Source organism: Ursus arctos, unplaced genomic scaffold (assembly GCF_023065955.2).
Source record: "Ursus arctos isolate Adak ecotype North America unplaced genomic scaffold, UrsArc2.0 scaffold_19, whole genome shotgun sequence".
NCBI classification, from domain to species: domain Eukaryota; kingdom Metazoa; phylum Chordata; class Mammalia; order Carnivora; family Ursidae; genus Ursus; species Ursus arctos.
The window spans coordinates 44030982-44047506 of NW_026622863.1; the positions used below are offsets into that span (position 1 = coordinate 44030982).

The 16525-nt window shown below is 51.6% G+C and overlaps 1 protein-coding gene across 2 annotated transcripts; it reads right to left on the minus strand.

The window, feature by feature from the left end:
- Positions 1-6655: 6655 nt before the first annotated feature.
- LGALS4 (galectin 4) lies at positions 6656-16046 on the minus strand. Of its 2 annotated transcripts, XM_057314363.1 has the most exons (10): positions 14932-16044; positions 14540-14628; positions 12726-12930; positions 9846-9980; positions 8305-8331; positions 8139-8177; positions 7925-7954; positions 7545-7633; positions 7238-7403; positions 6656-7153 (listed from the first exon to the last, which is right to left on the minus strand). In XM_057314363.1, exons 1-10 carry the CDS (start codon positions 14974-14976, stop codon positions 7007-7009), a joined length of 972 nt encoding a protein of 323 aa, XP_057170346.1. In that variant the 5' UTR covers positions 14977-16044; the 3' UTR covers positions 6656-7006. The 2 variants fall into 2 exon arrangements, with proteins under 2 accessions (XP_057170346.1, XP_026338162.3); XM_026482377.4 differs by lacking the exon at positions 8305-8331 and having other exon boundaries at positions 14932-16046.
- Positions 16047-16525: the final 479 nt, after the last annotated feature.

Here is a 16525-nt window from a genome sequence, read left to right on the forward strand (position 1 = left end):
CCTGCGTGCAGACGCGGAAGGCAGGTTCAGAGAGGTGCCGACTCCGAGCAAGTGTCACCCAGCGGTCCCGCGGCCGAGGCGCGATGCGGGACCGGCTCTGGGAGGACGCGTGTGTTAGGTTAGGGAGGCCTCTGGAGGGTCGCGATCGGCTAGGGGTGTGTCTTGGCTCGTCTTCCAGCCGCACTTTGCAGGGCAGCCGGGCGGTAGTGCGGGTGGGGGGAACCTGCTGGGGGTCGGAGCGGGCTCAAGCTCCCCTCGGCGCCCCCTTTGCGCGGAACGACGGAGCCCCAAGGGGTGCATCTGCCAACGGGGGAGCGAGTCCCCACATGCCTGGTGCCCTGGAGAGCCCGAGCTGGGGAGACGGGGCCTGGGACCCGTGCGGGCTCCCGGCGCCGCTGCCCCTCTCCTGTCCCCTCTGCGGCGGCTGCTGGGCCTGCGGGTGGCGGGAGCCGGCTGGCGCGGGGTGGGGCTGGGCAGCGGATGGGGCGGCGCCGTCCTCCCCGCTGTCCCGTAGTCGGGACAGGTCCCCGCCCGTGCGCCCCGGGACAGACGCGCACTGGAGCGGCATCTCCCCGCGGAGCGGACGGGGGACACGAGGATCAGGCGTCTGGGTCCCCGGTGCGGGCATGAGCCCCATTCCCACACTTCTTCACCTGGGCTCCCGGCCCTGCCCGAGTGCCACATGGTGGGATTGGGGGAGTGGGCGCCCACACACAGTGCTCAGTCACCCCCACCGGTAGGCGGTGATTTTCTGGTCGGAGGGTTGGCTGGCTGTCCCCTCTGCAGCGGCCGTGTCCCTCAGCCGCGGGGTGGAGCTCCGGGGGGGGGGGGGCGGCTGCGTTCCAGCGCGGGGCGTTGGGCTTGGGTTCCGCTCTCGGGACAGTACGGAGCCACGCCCCAGGCAGATGCGCCTGGCCCCGAGCCCGCGCCAAGGGTGACACACGTTCCCCTCCCTGGCCTGCTGGGCCCGTGCTGTCTTCACAAGCAGATGTGCAGTAAGTTCGGACTGCTCTGTGAAGCAGAGCGTAGGGTCTAAGTCTTCAGGACCCATTTTCTGCCCCTTGAGATCCTTTGGGGGAAACCACCTCCCTGCTAGCTGGTAGTTCAAACTGGTCGATCGTGTCTATGTCTTCTCCATCTTTAATAATTTCTGTCTGGTTGTTCTATCAATTACTGAAAGAGGGTATTGCAACTTACAATTTTTCCATGGTCTCTTTGTCATGTATTTTGCGGTCTGTTGTTAATATACGTTTCTACTTGATACATATATTTACTATATTTGTATATGTGTGTGTGTTTATCTGATGTATTGTCCCTTTTATCACTATGAAACGTCTCTCTTTGTCTCTAGTTCTTTCTCTTTCTTTCTTTCTTTCTTTCTTTCTTTCTTTCTGTAGGCTTCATGCCCAATATGGGGCTTGAACTCATGACCCTGAGGTCAGGAGTCACATGCTCTACTGACTGGGTCATCCAGGCACCCCTCTAGTACAATTTATTATTTTTATTATTTTTTAAAAATATTTTATTTAATTGCTTATTTGAGAGAGAGAGAGTGTGTCCAAGCCCATACTTGAGCCAGGGGAGAGGCAGTGGGGGAGGGAGAGGGAGAGAGAATCTGAAGCAGACTCTGAGCTGTGGGTAAGCCCTACGCTGGCTGGATCCCTCCGCTGTGACGTCATGACCTGAGCGGAAACCAAGATATGGATGCTCAGCCACCTGAGCCACCCAGGCGCCCCGTTACAATTTCAACATCTATTGTGTCTGATAGTAATTCTGTCCTTCTTAGTCTCTTATGGTTATTGTTGGCATGGTATACCTTTTTTTAAGTTTATTTATTTATTTAAGTAATGTCTACACCTGACGTGGGGCTCAAACTCATGACCCCAAGATCAAGAGTCCCACGCTCCTGGGTTGCCTGGGTGGCTCAGTCATTAAGCATTTGCCTTCAGCTCCGGCATGATCCCGGAGTCCTGGGATTGAGCCCCGCACTGGGCTCCCTGCTCCGCTGGGAGCCTGCTTCTTCCTCTCCCGCTCTCCCTGCTGTGTTCCCTCACTCGCTGGTTGTCTCTCCGTCAAATAAATAAGTAGAATCTTAAAAAAAAAAAAAAAAAAAGAGTCCCACCCTCCTCGGGTGGGGCCAGACAGATGCCCCCATGGTATATCTTTTCTCATCCTTTTACTTTCAACTTATTGGTTTCTAAGATCTAAAGTGTCTTTTATAGACAGCATTTACTTGGATCTTGCTTTCTAATTCAGTCTGACAGTATGTTACTAATGGATTGCTTCATAATCAATTACCCCATAACAGCACCATAACGTTTTTATGATCTTACACAGTTTCTGAAGTTAGGATCCAGGAGTGGCCTACCCAGGTGGTTGTGGCTCTGATTTTCCACGGAGTTACGCTCAAACCGTCTGTGGAGTTGCAGTCATCAGAAAGAAGCTTCCAAAAACTCTGGCTGTGGCCAAACCCACTCATTGCCCAATTGAGTATGGCTCGCAGGCTAAGAATAGGTTGCAGATTTTTAAATAGCTGAAAACAGGGGTGCCTGGGTGGCACAGCGGTTGAGCGTCTGCCTTCAGCTCAGGGCGTGATCCCGGCGATCCGGGATCGAGCCCCACATCAGGCTCTTCTGCTATGAGCCTGCTTCTTCCTCTCCCACTCCCCCTGCTTGTGTTCCCTCTCTCGCTGGCTGTCTCTATCTCTGTCGAATAAATAAATAAAATCTTTAAAAAAAAAAAAATAAATAAATAAATAGCTGAAAACAATAAAAAGGAGAATATTTCCTAATACTAAAAATGGTATGGAATTCAAATCTCAGCGTCCACAACTCAGGTTTTCTGGGAACACAGCCCAGGTCTCGCGTTTCCGTCCTGCCTAATGGCTGCTTTGTGCTTCATCAGTGGAGTTCAGTGGCTATGGCGGAGACTAGATCACCCCCAGCGCCTAACATATTCGCCATGGGGCCGTTACGGAAAAGGTTTGCAACCACCGTGTTGAAAACTTGACTTGGACAGGAGGAGCCTCTTCTGGGGAGACACACACACACACACACACACACACACACACACACAGGGCTGTTGGTAGCAGTTTTCAGTCCCTCCTCACATGGGCCATTCCACGCGACCGTTCGAGGAGCGGCTGACTCCTCTGAGAGGTGCGATCCAGGAGTGAGGGAAGCAAAAGTCTCTTAGAACCTAACTTTCTGCCATATTCTTAGTCACTCACACCGACCCAGGTACAGCTTGGGAGGGGAGTTCGGGAAGGTGTGAACACTGTTGGAGGCCACCTTGGCGGCTGACAATGACAGCAGTCTCTGCCTTTTGATTGGAATGTTTATTTCATTTACACTTGATGTAATCATTAATATAATTGCCTTTCTGGCTACCTTGTTGGTTATTTGTTTTCACTCTCTGTTAATCCTTCACTACCTTCTTTTGTGTTAAACAATTTTTAAATTTTTTTCTTTAATTTAAATTTTAATTTAATTTTTATTTTTCTAAGATTTTATTTATTTATTTGAGAGAGAGGGAGAGAGAGAAAGCACAAGCAGGGAACCCTGGGATCATGACCTGAGCTGAAGGCAGATGCTTAACCAACTGAGCCACCCAGGCGCCCCAACACTTTTTTTTTTTTAAAGTAGCCTCCATGGGAGCCCAATGTGGGGGTTGAACTCATAACCCCGAGATTAGGACCTGAGCTGAGATCAAGAGTTGGATGCTTAACTGACTGAGACACCCAGGTGCCTCTATGCCTCCCTCTTTGCTATTTGTTTTTACTCTGTTAATCCTTCACTACCTTCTTTTGTGTTAAACAAATTTTAATGAATCGTTTAAATTCCTCTACTGATTTTTTTTAGCAGTATTTTTTGAAAACTGTTTTTTAAGGGGTCACTCTAGGGATTACATTATACATCTTAACTTATCATAGTCAACCTTATTTATTTTTAAAGATCTATTTTATTATTTTTTAAAGATTTTATTTATTAACTTGACAGAGAGAGAGAGAGGGAGAGAACATAAGCAGGGGGAGCAGCAGGCAGAGGGAGAATCAGGCACCCAGCTGAGCAGGGAGCCCAATGAGGGACTCAATCCCAGGACCCTGGAATCATGACCTGAGCCAAAGGTACACACCCAACCAAATGAACCCCCCAGGCACCCAAGATTTTATTTAAAAAAAAAATTAAGATTTTATTTTTAAGTAATCTCTACACCCAATATGGGGCTCAAACTCACATCCCTGAGATCAAGAGTTGCATGCTCTCCTGACTCAGCCAGCCAGAGGCCCCACTTACCACAGTCAAGTTTAAGTTAATACTGATTTAATTCAAGTAAAATGTAGCAGCTTTGCTCAATATATCTCTATTTCCCACTCCATGTGCTATTATTGTCAAATATATCACATACAGATATGTTATATACTCTATAACATAGTGTTATAATCTTCTTTATACAATCATATTTTAAAAAATAAGAAGAGGGGCACTTGGCTGGCTCAGTCAGAAGACCACGTAACACTTGGCCTTGGGGTCGTGAGTTTGAGCCCCACGTTGGGTGTAGAGATTATTAAGAAAAACAAAATAAAAACTAAAAACTAAAAAAATGAAAGAAATCAAAAGAAGTAAACAGAAAAAAGTTATTTATACAATTAAAAAATATTTATCTATATACTTATAATTCCTGGGGCTCTTTTTTTCTTCCTGTAGATTTGAGTTTCTGCTTGATGTCAGTTTCTTTCATCGTGAAGGACTTCCTTTAGCATTCCCTAGAGGGCAGCTCTGCTAGCGATGAATTCTCAGCTTTTATTCATCTGGGAATGTCTTTCTTTTACTTTGGTTTTGAAATACAGTTTCGTTGAATATAGAATTATTTGTTGACAGTTTTATGTTTCTTTTAGCAGCACTTTGACTGAATCATTCAACTGCTTTCTGACCTTCACTGTTTCTATAAAAAGTTAGCTGTTAATTGTAGTGCTGTTCCCCTCTACATGATAAGCTGTTTTTCACTTCCTACTTTCAAAGTCTTCTCTGTCTTTTATTTTATTTCAGCAGTTTGTCTATGAAGGGTCTAGGTGTGGATCTCTTTGTATTTGTCCTACTTGCAGTTCATTGAGCTTCTTGGATCTATAAATTAATGCCTTTCATGAGCTGCCATTATTTCTTCAAACATGTTGCAGCAGCAATAGAAAACTAAACATGACCTCTCCAGCTCTTCCAGGAAGAGCTCAGCCTCTCTCCTTGAGCCTCTCCAGGCTCTGCTACTGATTGGTCTCTTCACCGCCATCCCTGGGACATGCCACCCTGGTCAGTGACTGCCCAGGGAGAGAGGGGAGCAAAAGGGAGAAGTAGCCTCTGCTCCCATGTGGCCGAGAAGGAGGAAAGGAACATCTCAGACTGGAGGCTGCCCAGGTCAGCCCTCTTCCATTCCCAACCTCCCCATCATCCACCCAGTTCTGAGGGCTCACAGAACATCCTTGACCAGTGTTTGCCAAAGTGGTAGAATCATCTGGAGCATTTAAGAAAAATATTGATGCCTAGGACCCACTATTGATTTACTGGGCTAGAACATATGAAATTATTGGCTTTTAGCCTATAGAAAATGGCATATTTATATGGCTTAACCTAATAATGGTCTGGGTTGGGGTCAGGTATCAATATTTTTTAAAAGCTCCCCAGATGATTGGAATGTACAGCCAAGTTTGAGAACTAGATTAGAAGAATTAATGAGACAATAAACAGAATGAATGAACGAACAAATGAATAGACACTGAGAAATGCCTGAATAATGGATATGTGAACGAGTAAGTGAGTGAGTGAGCCAATGAATAAAGTAATGAATGAATGGGTGAATGAAAGTGTAAATAAATGAACACATGATTAAATCAACCAAGAGTGACTTGGTAAGAAGACAACTAGATGGATGGCAGATGGTTAGTAGACAGATGGAGAACTGAAATGATAAACGAATGAACAGTTGGAAATGGATGGAAGAAGAGAACCTAAAGAGATGAATAGATGACAGGATAGATAGAGAATGAAGAAATGGACGGCCCAACAGAGGGATGAATGGACTTATGGAGGATGGATGGATGGATGGATGGATGGTTGGTTGTGATGAAAGGCAGAGAATTGCATGGACAAATGGAGGGATGAAGAGGTGAATGCATGAATGAGAGTTGGATGTAAGGACGGCTGAATGGATAGACAGATGGATGAGTAAAGAAATCAATGGTTAGATATTTGGATGGATGGTCAGATGGATGGTTGAAAGGTTGGATGGTGAAATAGCTGGATAGGTGGAGAACTAGATGGACAGGTGAGTGGATGAATGGTTGGATATTTTTTTTAATTTTATGTTTTAGATTAAAAAAATTTTTTTAAGTAATCTCTACCCCAAAGTGGGGCTCAAACTCACAACCCTGAGATCAAGGGTTGCACGCACCACCAACCAAGCCAGCCAAGTGCCCCGGTTGGATGTTTAGATGGATGGATGAACATATGCTTGGATGGGTGTTTGGAGAGACGGATGGATGTTGAAATGAATGAATGGAGAGGCAGATGCATGGATGGATAGAAAAACGGGCTGTATAGCGATTAAATGTGTAGCCAGACCACCTTGATTTGAATCCTCATTCTGCCATTGATGAGCTGTGTTACCTTGGGCAATTTGCTTTATTTTAATTTACCTGTTTCCTCATCTTTTCCAGAGGGACAATAATAATAGTTCCCACTTCCTGGTGTTTTTGTGAGGACTGAATGAGCAGATACACATAAATCCCAAGATCTGTGTCTGGGATATTCCTAGGTTTATTGTGTTGGGAGGATGGATGGACAGTTGACTGGATGGCTGAATGGACAGTGATTGAATCAAGGAAGGAACGGTGAGGGAGGTGAATGGAGTCATGGACACTCAAAAGACACCCACAGGCATTTTATCAGGGGCTTAGAAGGGAGTCCTGTGGGATCTTTTCCTCTGTGTTCCCAAGGGTTATGGGCCCGGGAATAGATCAGACTTGGACATAGGACAAGGTGATGTCACCATTAATCTCCAGCACGTCCACATTCTGGAAGGCTGAAAGGCGATGGGAAAAGTCGAAGAGGTGCTGGCCATTGGCGTAAACCTTGAAACGATCTATGCCACAGCGAATGGACAGCTGCAGGGAGAGGGCAGGCTTGAGGCCAGGGCCAGGACAGAGGCTTTGGAGGGAAGGGGAGTGGGAAGGAGACCCCAGACTCACATCAAAGAATTGCCCAGGACCAAATGGGTTGTAGGAGATCTTCCTGTCCTCGGATCCCCATGAACCATTCAGATAGCTGTTCCGAATCACGAGACCCTCGGTCAGACGAGGGTTAATGTGCAGAGCCAGGTCCCCCGAGGATCCCACCATGAAGTTGATGACAAAGCTGAAGGCCAAGAGGAAGGAGGCGGGAGTCAGATGGGGGCCCGTGCCTGGTTCTCCAAGGGAGAAGGGGGCTGGGGCCCAGACTCCGGGGTCTGAGGGAGGAAGGGGGCTGAGGATTCCCACCTCAGTCTAGATTGTATACCTCTTGCCCATGGGTGGTATGGAGCCCTTGATTATGATGGTTCTTCGGGCCGTAAGCCCTCCTTGTAATCTCCTTCTAAATGGCACTGGCTGTGGGAAGAGAACGTGAGCTCCTATCATCTCTCAGGTCAGCAGAGGCCAGCAGGGACCAATTTTCAGAGATGGGTGCCCACTCCTAGGAAATGTCCCAAATCCCCATCCCCTCTCCACTCTGGCCACCAGCTCCACCCTCTCCCTACCTCCCAACCCAACACCCTCTGCCCACTCTATTTCCCACCCTCCCGAGGGCCACCAGTGGTCAGGGCCCCCTCCCCACCATCGGTTCCTGCTTCCCCACGAACTGCCCACCACAGAGCTCTAAACTTCCACAGGACACTTTACCGGGTTGAAGACTGGGGGTCCCTCCATGGTCTGTGAAGTGAGGAAGGAGAGATATTATTCTATAACATTCCATAAATATTTACGGCACACTGACTACATGCAGGCATATCTCTGGGTGCCGGAAGGGTACAATTGGGGGCCCAACCTTCTTGACCCCCCCAACTTCTCGACACCCCTCCCCCCCATCAAATGGCCCCACAACCTTCCCACTTACAGGCAGCTGACTTGGCTGTTGGTGGGTGTGTCCATGACCCTACACAGACGGATGGAAGGCAGGAATGGTGAGGGGGACTGGGGGTCCTTCGGCTGCCCCAAGACCTCCTCATACCCCCAAACCCCCACCACAGGGAGAAACCCACCGCCCATCAGCAGGTACATACTGGGTGTGCCGGAGTTCCCATGGGTGTCTGTAGACACAAAGGCAATGTGTGAAGGAAGGCAGGCAATGAGGGAGACCCCGAACTAGGGCCCTGGAGGGCAGCCCCACCACCCCATCCAAGGCAACTCTGGGGTCAAAGAGTGGCACCTGGTGGCTTAGGAACGGAGAGGAACTTGCCATGTGTAGGGACCTCCAGTGCTCAGTGACACGTACTCCAACCCTCTGGGGGCAAGCCTGGAAAATTCTCTGTACCTCCCTTATCCTTCTCCTGTCCGGGAGCCCTCATCCACCCCCTCCTCTCCCTCAACCTGGAAGCTTCCATAAAGCGTAGGCTCCTCAGAACATCTTCCCAGCCCACACCACAGATACCCCTGCTCACCTCACCCCCGGTCAGGATTTGCCCCTCACTCCTGGTGCCCACCGCTGGGGCAGCAAGGAGTCCTGTCTCCTCTCTCCCTGTCTGCCTCAGGCTCTCTGTTCCTGCTTCTCAGTCTCTGTCTCTCTCTGTCTCTCTCTGTGTGTCTCGTCTGCACCTCTCACAGGTACGAGCTGGAACCCCCCCATAACTTATATCCACTTGGTCTCTCTGTTCCCTTCTCTTTCCAGTGATCTTTCTGCCTTGACTTCCATTTTAAGCCAGCGATTCTGAAGGCCCTTCCCGAATAGCCTTATTGGCATTTTTCTTGTTCAAACGTAGGGATGAAGTAAGATAGTAAAATGAACACCCGTAGGCCCTTGGCCACCTTGTGGATGAAGACATTCCTGTCATTCCCTCATGGGGGGGGGGGCAGAGGGACCCCCCCCCTCTGAGCACAGAACACCCCTCCCCCGCCGCCTGCATTTGATCCTCTGTGACCTCAGGCAAGTTATTTAAGCTCTCTGTGCCTCAGTTCCCACATCTGTCCAATGGGCCCGAGATCAACAGAGCGTGGAGGTGGGGGGCCTCTCGGGTTGGGGGAGTGTAGTGCCCTCCACTGAAGCACACGGCGGGAGTCTGGGGTTTGGGCTTCTCCAAGTGCTGCTGTGGCTGTTCGGTGGCTGTCCACCGTGGCCCTGGGAGTGGGGTTTCCAGGTGGCCGGGTGCGGGTCTGCTCCCCAGTCATTTCCTGGGGAGTGTGGGCCGGTCCCCAGCCTCGCCAACCATGGGTATTGTGTGCCTCTCTCTGCACAGCTCTTCCCGTGGGTGTGGAGCGGCCGCTCACGATTCCAAGTGAGTTTCTGGGTGACTAGCCTGCTGTTCCTGTGGCTTTTGTCCCTTCTTATCTTCGCTTCCTGACTCAGCTCATGCACTTCCTCCTCCTCCGGGAAGCCCTTCCCCTGGACTCCCCAGACCTCCGGCCTGTCTCCCATCCCTGCCCTGACTGAGTGCAGCCCACGCCACCTGCTGAAATGTCTGTCTTCCCTCCCAGGGGAGGGTGTTGGTGGCCTCTGGGTCTGCGGCCCAGCCAGCGAAGGGGCCGGCACAGAGCAGGTGCTCGGACACAGACGAATGTGGGACTGGATGAGGGAGGCGGGCGCCTAAGAGAGGGAGACTCCACACACCTGGCCTGGGGGCGGGTTGCCGCCAATGAAGTTGATTGATTGAAGCTCCACGTCCCCGTCCACTTGCAGGTGAGTAACCATCTGTAGGGGCAGCCGGTGCCCAAACTCATAGAAGGGATTTCCATTTACCACCACCTGGGGGGCGGGGGTAAGGTCAGAGTCAGCGCCCTTGACCTTGGGAAGGCAGACACAGGAAGCAGGGAGCAGCAATCATTTTAACTTGGACGCCAGCCTTGGAGGGGAGCTGGAGAGCCACAGAGTCAGGAACCTTGGAGTCCAAAGGTCAGAGGCCAAGCCAGGGTCAAAAGTCAGCTCACAGGGGCGCCTGGGTAGCGCCGTCGTTAAGCAGTCGTTAAGCATCTGCCTTCGGCTCAGGGCGTGATCCCGGCGTTCCAGGATCGAGTCCCACATCGGGCTCCTCGGCTGGGAGCCTGCTTCTTCCTCTCCCACTCCCCCTGCTTGTGTTCCCTCTCTCGCTGGCTGTCTCTCTGTCACATAAATAAATAAAATCTTAAAAAAAAAAAAAGTCAGCTCACAGATTGGCAGATGGAAGAGAACAGAGAATTTCGTCAGGATAGCCATCAGGACAGGATCCAGCCTGAGTCCTGGTTTTGGCACCAAATGAGTTGGGCCGAGTCTAGCCTGACATGTGGGCTGTCTGACCTCAGGGAAGTCACTTCACCTCCCTGAGCCTCTGTTTCCCCATCTGTAAAATGGAGGCTGGCTCTGGGATGGTTGGGAACATTAAACCCCAGCCAGGCATGTCAGAGGCGTTCTGGAAATCCTCTCTAGAGCCTTGCCTTGTTATCACATCTTTTTTTTTTTAAGATTTTATTTATTCATTTGAGAGAAAGAGAGAGTGTGCACAGACGGGGGGAGGGGCAGAGGGAGAGGGAGAAGCAGACTCCCCACTGAGCAGGGAGCCCGATGACAAGATGACGGGGCTCAGTCCCAGGACCCTGAGATCATGACCTGAGCCAAAGGCAGACGCTTAACCGATTGAGCCACCCAGGCGCCCCTCATTATCTAAGTGTCCTTAATGTCGTTGCAGTTCTATTTATAGTGCAAAGCAGTGGGCGTGGGGCTGACCGCCAGCTCTGAAGGACTGGACGCTTCCCACACGCTAAGCACTGCACGGTGATAGCCACATGGGGATTCTCTGGTCTGCTTTGTGAGGCGGGACCGGACACTGTCCCCGTTGTTTCAGAAAGCAGAGTCTCCGGGCAGTACAGTGACCAGCCCAAGGCCACACACCCGGGAGTGCCAAAGCCCAGACCCAAATCCTTGTCTGTCCAACCTCAAATAAGGATGCTCGCCTCCCCCGCTGAGGTTAGGAATCTGGTAGGTTCTCCGTGACTCCTCTCCAGGAGACTCCCTGCATGGGTCCCACGGAAGGGGATGTGCACAGGATGTCGCTGCAGTGTCACTGACGGGCAACCAGAGGCAGGGATGCAGTGAGCCCAAAGCGGGGACGCAAGGAGACACAGAGGCGCCTGGGTGGCTCATTCAGTTAAGCGTCTGACTCTTGATCTCAGCTCAGGTCTTTTTTTTTTTTTAAGATTTTATTTATTTATTTGAGAGAGAGAGAGCGTGAGAGAGAGCATGGGCAGGGGCAGGGGTAGAGGGAGAAGCAGGCTCCCCACTGAGCAGGGAGCCCGACGTGGGACTCGATCCCAGGACCTTGAGATCATGACCTGAGCCGAAGGCAGATGCTTAACCGACTCTTAACACAATCTCAGGGTTGTGAGTTCAAGCCCCGCTCTGGGCTCCACCCTGGGTGTGGAGCCTACTTAAAAAAGCAAAATAAAAGAAATAATAATAATAAAAATAATAAAATAAAGACACAGAAATAGACCCAAGCTGAGAGAAGTCAGGAAAAAGGCCACCCCTGGGGACAAGGGGACTGGAAGGGACAGGAGGGGGCTTCTGGGGCTGGAGAGCTTTTGTTTCTGGACCTAGGTGCCGGTTCCACGGGAGTGTCCTCCCTGAGCAGAACCAGTGAGCTGGGTACACGTGGCCTGCACTCTTCTGTACCCCGCTCACACTTCTGTAACACATTTAAAAAATGCTTGCGTAACAGTATCAATCACAACGTGTGGGCTTTATCCGCAGCCCGATCCCAAGTGTAGAAAACAACACACAGGAAGGTGTTCAGGACGTGACCCCCCCGCTGACTGCATGTGGGGCGCTGAGGAGGAAGGCCAGTGTTTTCCGTGTGGTAACGGCATCATGACTGTGCTCCTGAAAATCGAGATATTGATGAATAACGTGATACGATATCTGGGATTGGCTCTTAAATCCTACGAGAGGGGAAGTGTGAGGGGAGGGTGACCGCAGAGGGACCCCGAGCTCACGACCCCTGGAGCTGGCCAAGGAGACCAGGGGGTGGCTGTACCCTTGCTTCCTTCTGTGTGTGTTCAGAGTTGGCCAGAAGAAATAGCAAAAATAGGGGCGCCGGGGTGGCTCAGGTCATGATCCCAGGGTCCTGGGATCGAGCCCTGCGCTGGGCTCCTTGCTTAGCGTGGAGCCTCGCTCTGCCCCCCTGCTCGGAAGTGCGTCTCTCTCTCTCAAATAAAATCTTTATTAAAAAAATAGCAAAAATACGCATTTTGCAAGAACACAGAGGAACAAGGTGAGACACAGGAAACGCGAGAAGGCTGTCCGTGGTGGAGGAGTGGGAATGAGAAACAAGAGGAAAAAGAATTTTTTTTAGGAGAAAAATGTTTTACTAGGCAGGAAAGAAGGAAAGGAAAAAAGTGAGGTAGGATGGGGGTTGGGAAAGGGAAGGAGGAGGGGAGAGGGAGAAGGGAAGGGGTGGCAGGAGGAGGGGGAGGGACAGATGGAAGAAAGGAAGGGGGGCGCCCCCCCCCCAGCTCCGACCTTGTAGTGCTCCGCCAGGACCATGAACACCAGCTCGAAGGCCTTGCCCTTGTGGAAGGGCATGCTCCTTTTCCTCTCCTCGCTGCCCCACTTGCCGCCCTGCATCGAGTTGAAGACCACCTTGTCCCAGCCATCAAAGCGCGGATTGAAGTGCAAGGCAATGTCTGCTCCCGAGTGCTGCCCGGCCACGAAGTTCACGGAAAACCTGGCAGGACAGAAAGGGCTGTTCCCCTGGCCCCACCTGCCCGCACCTGGCGCCCTCCTCCGGGAAGCGCTCTCTGACCTACCCTGTTCCAAGGTCCCCGCACAGGTCCCTGAACTGGGCGGGAGGGGGTTGGGGGATGAGGACAAAAGGAGACGACACACTTAGGCACTGTTGACACAAGAGAGGAGGGGGTGGGCAGTGCCCCTGAAGTCCAGGAGGCAGATTCCCACTGCAACGCAGTCCTTCCCTCCCTCTCCTTATCAGGCCCCTGCCCTCCAGCCTCTCCCAACTCAGCAGCTGGGACTCCTGCATTTCCGCATTCACCACGGGCCAGACCCTGATTTAGGAACCTACACATATCAGGTCTCTCTGCCGCCACCCTGTCCCACAGGCCAGTCCCCACCTGCAGCCAGGGGGTCCCAATGAACAGCCAAGTCAGAGCACTACCCATGCCTTCCCTCATGCTGGCATCTTTGACAGTATTCTAACTGGGCAAGCACACACCCGCCTCAGGGCCTTTGCACTGGCTGTTCTTTCAACTGGCCTCTACTCCCAGGCTCCCTCCAGGCCTACCTTTGGGTCTTTGCTGAAGTGTTTGCTTCCTGGTCTATCCTATTTAAAGGGACAATGCTATGCCCCTCTCTCCCCCACATCCATTTCCCATCTCCTTTCCCTATTTATTTGTCTCCATAGCACTTAGCACCGCTGGACCCTGCATATTTGATTTTTATCTTTCATCTCTCCTCTCTACTAGGATGTCAGCTCCAGGTGGGCAGAGATCTTTGTCCTGGTGACTGCTCTGTCCCTAGTGACTAGGCACATGGTGAGCAAAAAAACAATGAATAAAGAAACAGTTGTGCCAGGGGCACCTGGGTGGCTCAGTCGGTTAAGCATCTGCCTTCAGCTTAGGTCATGATCCTGGGGTCCTGGGATCAAGCCCCACATCGGGCTCCCTGTTCAGTGGGAAATCTGCTTCTCCCTCTCCCACTGCCCCTCCCTGCTGCTTGTGCTCCCTCGCACTCTTTCTCTCTCTTTCTCTCTCTCTCTCTCAAATAAATAAAAAAAATCTTTAAAAAAAGAAACAAAACAAAACCAAACCAACAGTGCATTGAGGTCAGTTCAACTGTCACCACTTTAAGGCCATAAAAAAATGCTAAGACTTATTTTAATGCTTACTTTCCAGTTCTGCGTGTTTTACACATAGAATCCTCAAAACAATCCCATCTTGCAGATGGGAAATGAAAGCACAGGGAGGCACAATGGCTTTCCCAGTCACACAGCTGGCAGTCACTGAGCTGGCCAGCTCTGAGCCTGTGATCTGAGTTCCTGCTCCCACACGCATCAGTTCCAATCCAACAAGCCAACTCATGGGCTGTGTCTAGCGGTGGGCCTCCCTGACCGCCCCGCCCCCCCACCAGCCCCCAGGCTCCCCACTCCTGGTCACCAAGCCTTGGATGTCCCAGGCTAGGGCTGGTCTTTGGCCATAGGGTACAGTGGCCCAGAGCCGCCCTCCCAAGCAGGGTGGAGGAAGGGAAGGCTTCCTGCATTAGGGATGGAAGCCCCTCTTTGTGCCCCCCCAGCCTCGCCTGGCGTGGGAAGAGTGCCTTACCTCTTCATGTGCTCACTGGCCACTCCTTGGATGTACACAGACATTCCCACGCTGAGACCGCCCGGGATGGGCTTGTTGTAGGGCAGAGTCTGTGGAAGGGGACTGGTGAGCCTTTACCCCTCATCGAGAAGCCCCCCACTCTCATTAGCGAGGGAGAGGACACCAGGGGTGAGGGGTCAGCGTGAGGGTGAAGAGAGCCAAGAGTCAGGGATGGCCATAAACAGCTTGAGTGTCAGGGCGGGAGTAAATCAAGCTTCAGGGTGAGTATCGGCTGTATCAGACTCCAGGGTCGGGCGGGCGCCTCCAAGGATCAGGGCGAGAATAAATTGGTGTGTGCGGGTCAGGGTGGAGCTAAGCCAGGGCCCGCGTTAGGTCCTGGGTCACTGTCTCACCGGATTGTAGGTGGGCTGGTAGCCAGGTGCAGGGATGAAGGCCATCTTGAGAGGCTGGGCTGGGGACTCGTCCCGAGAGGAGAGATGCAGGCGCTGGCAATGGTGGCAGGTGGCAGGTGGCTGGTGGCTCTTATACTTGAGGAAAAGGGAGTGGCTGGCAGGGCAGGGTCCATGGGGTCCCTCCCCTCGGTATCCCAGGCTCACATCTTTTTCTAGGGCACCCTCTTGTGTCCTTTCTTTTGCTAGCGTCACTGGTAACCAGCCAGAGCCAGGGCTGGGGGGATGGGGGTTTCAGATCAGGCTGGAGTGGGGGGCACTTTAGGCCCTTCTGCAAAGAGGAAGTGATGGTGAACTCTGGACCTGCCAGGATCTTATCAGAGCCCATAAAAACCTGCCTAGACCTTTGTTAGCAGAGGGAGGGTAAGACCAAGAGGGTTGGGCAGGGCAATGCCGCAGGAGTGGCCCGAGACAGATGGGCAACGGAAGGAAGTGAAAGCAGGGAGGAACTGGGTGCTCTGGACACCCCTATGAACTGGGAAAGGGCCCACATTTATTGTATGCCCCCTACATGCCTGACCCATGTACACTAGACTGTAGCTATGGTGGCTTAGATCATGATTTCTAGAACCAGAGTTTGGGGGTTCAAATCTTGCCTCAGCTACTTCCTGGCTGTTTTGTCTTGGCTCACTGCCTTAACCTCAATTTCCCTATTTGCCCATCTGTAAAATGGGGATTTTAATAGTATCAACCTCATATAACCCTGGAAAGGGATCACTAAGATAATAAATGCTCAGAACAGGACTTGGCATAGAGAAGGCACTAAATTAATCATTGGCCTCTTGCACTCATTCCAAACACAAACCCAGGAGGCTGGGATTATATGCGGACATGAAAACCTGAAGTTTAAAGAAATGAGGCAGGGAGGGGCGCCTGGGTGGCTCAGTCGTTAAATGTCTGCGTTCGGCCCAGGGCGTGATCCCAGGATCCTGGGATCCGGCCCCGCATCGGGCTCCTCCGCTGGGAGCCGGCTTCTTCCTCTCCCACTCCCCCTGCTTGTGTTCCCTCTCTTGCTGGCTGTCTCTCTCTCTGTCAAATAAATAAATAAAATCTTAAGATTAAAAAAAAAAAGAGAAAAAAGAAATGAGGGGGTGTCTGGCAGGCTCAGTTGGCAGAGCATGTGACCCCTTAACCTCAAGGTGGTGAGTTCAAGCCCCACCTTGAGCCTGAAGCCTACTTAAAATAAAAAATAAAATAAAATAAAAAGAAATGAGGCAGTTGGCCCAAGATTGGGTAGCAATGGAACTCTAGCCAGACTCGGGCGTCAGATCCCACTAGGCTGTGCAATGAGTGGGTGCCAGGGAGGGTGAACACCGCCCTCAAGCCTGGAGCAGGCACGGAGACCATCTGGAGCCTTCCAGCCCAGAGGAAGCCATGTGACTTTTGCTTGCTCCTGCCCGCCAGACTTTTCATCGGCCCTGGCCCGCCCACCGCCAGCTGCAAACGGCATCGCCTGCACGGCTCCCGTTTCCATGGGTCAAATCTCCATCCCCAACCTTCAGCACAACTGATGTCCTGGGAGCCCGCAGGGACATCG

Excerpts from the sequence above, each read along its gene's own strand:
- LGALS4 (XM_057314363.1), bottom strand. The coding sequence starts at position 14,976 with ATGGCCTTCATCCCTGCACCTGGCTACCAGCCCACCTACAATCCG. Across the intron at positions 7,404-7,544 it reads ATACCACCCATGGGCAAGAG|CTTTGTCATCAACTTCATGG; the intron begins GTATACAATCTA and ends CTTGGCCTTCAG. Across the intron at positions 7,154-7,237 it reads GTCCTGGGCAATTCTTTGAT|CTGTCCATTCGCTGTGGCAT; the intron begins GTGAGTCTGGGG and ends CTCTCCCTGCAG.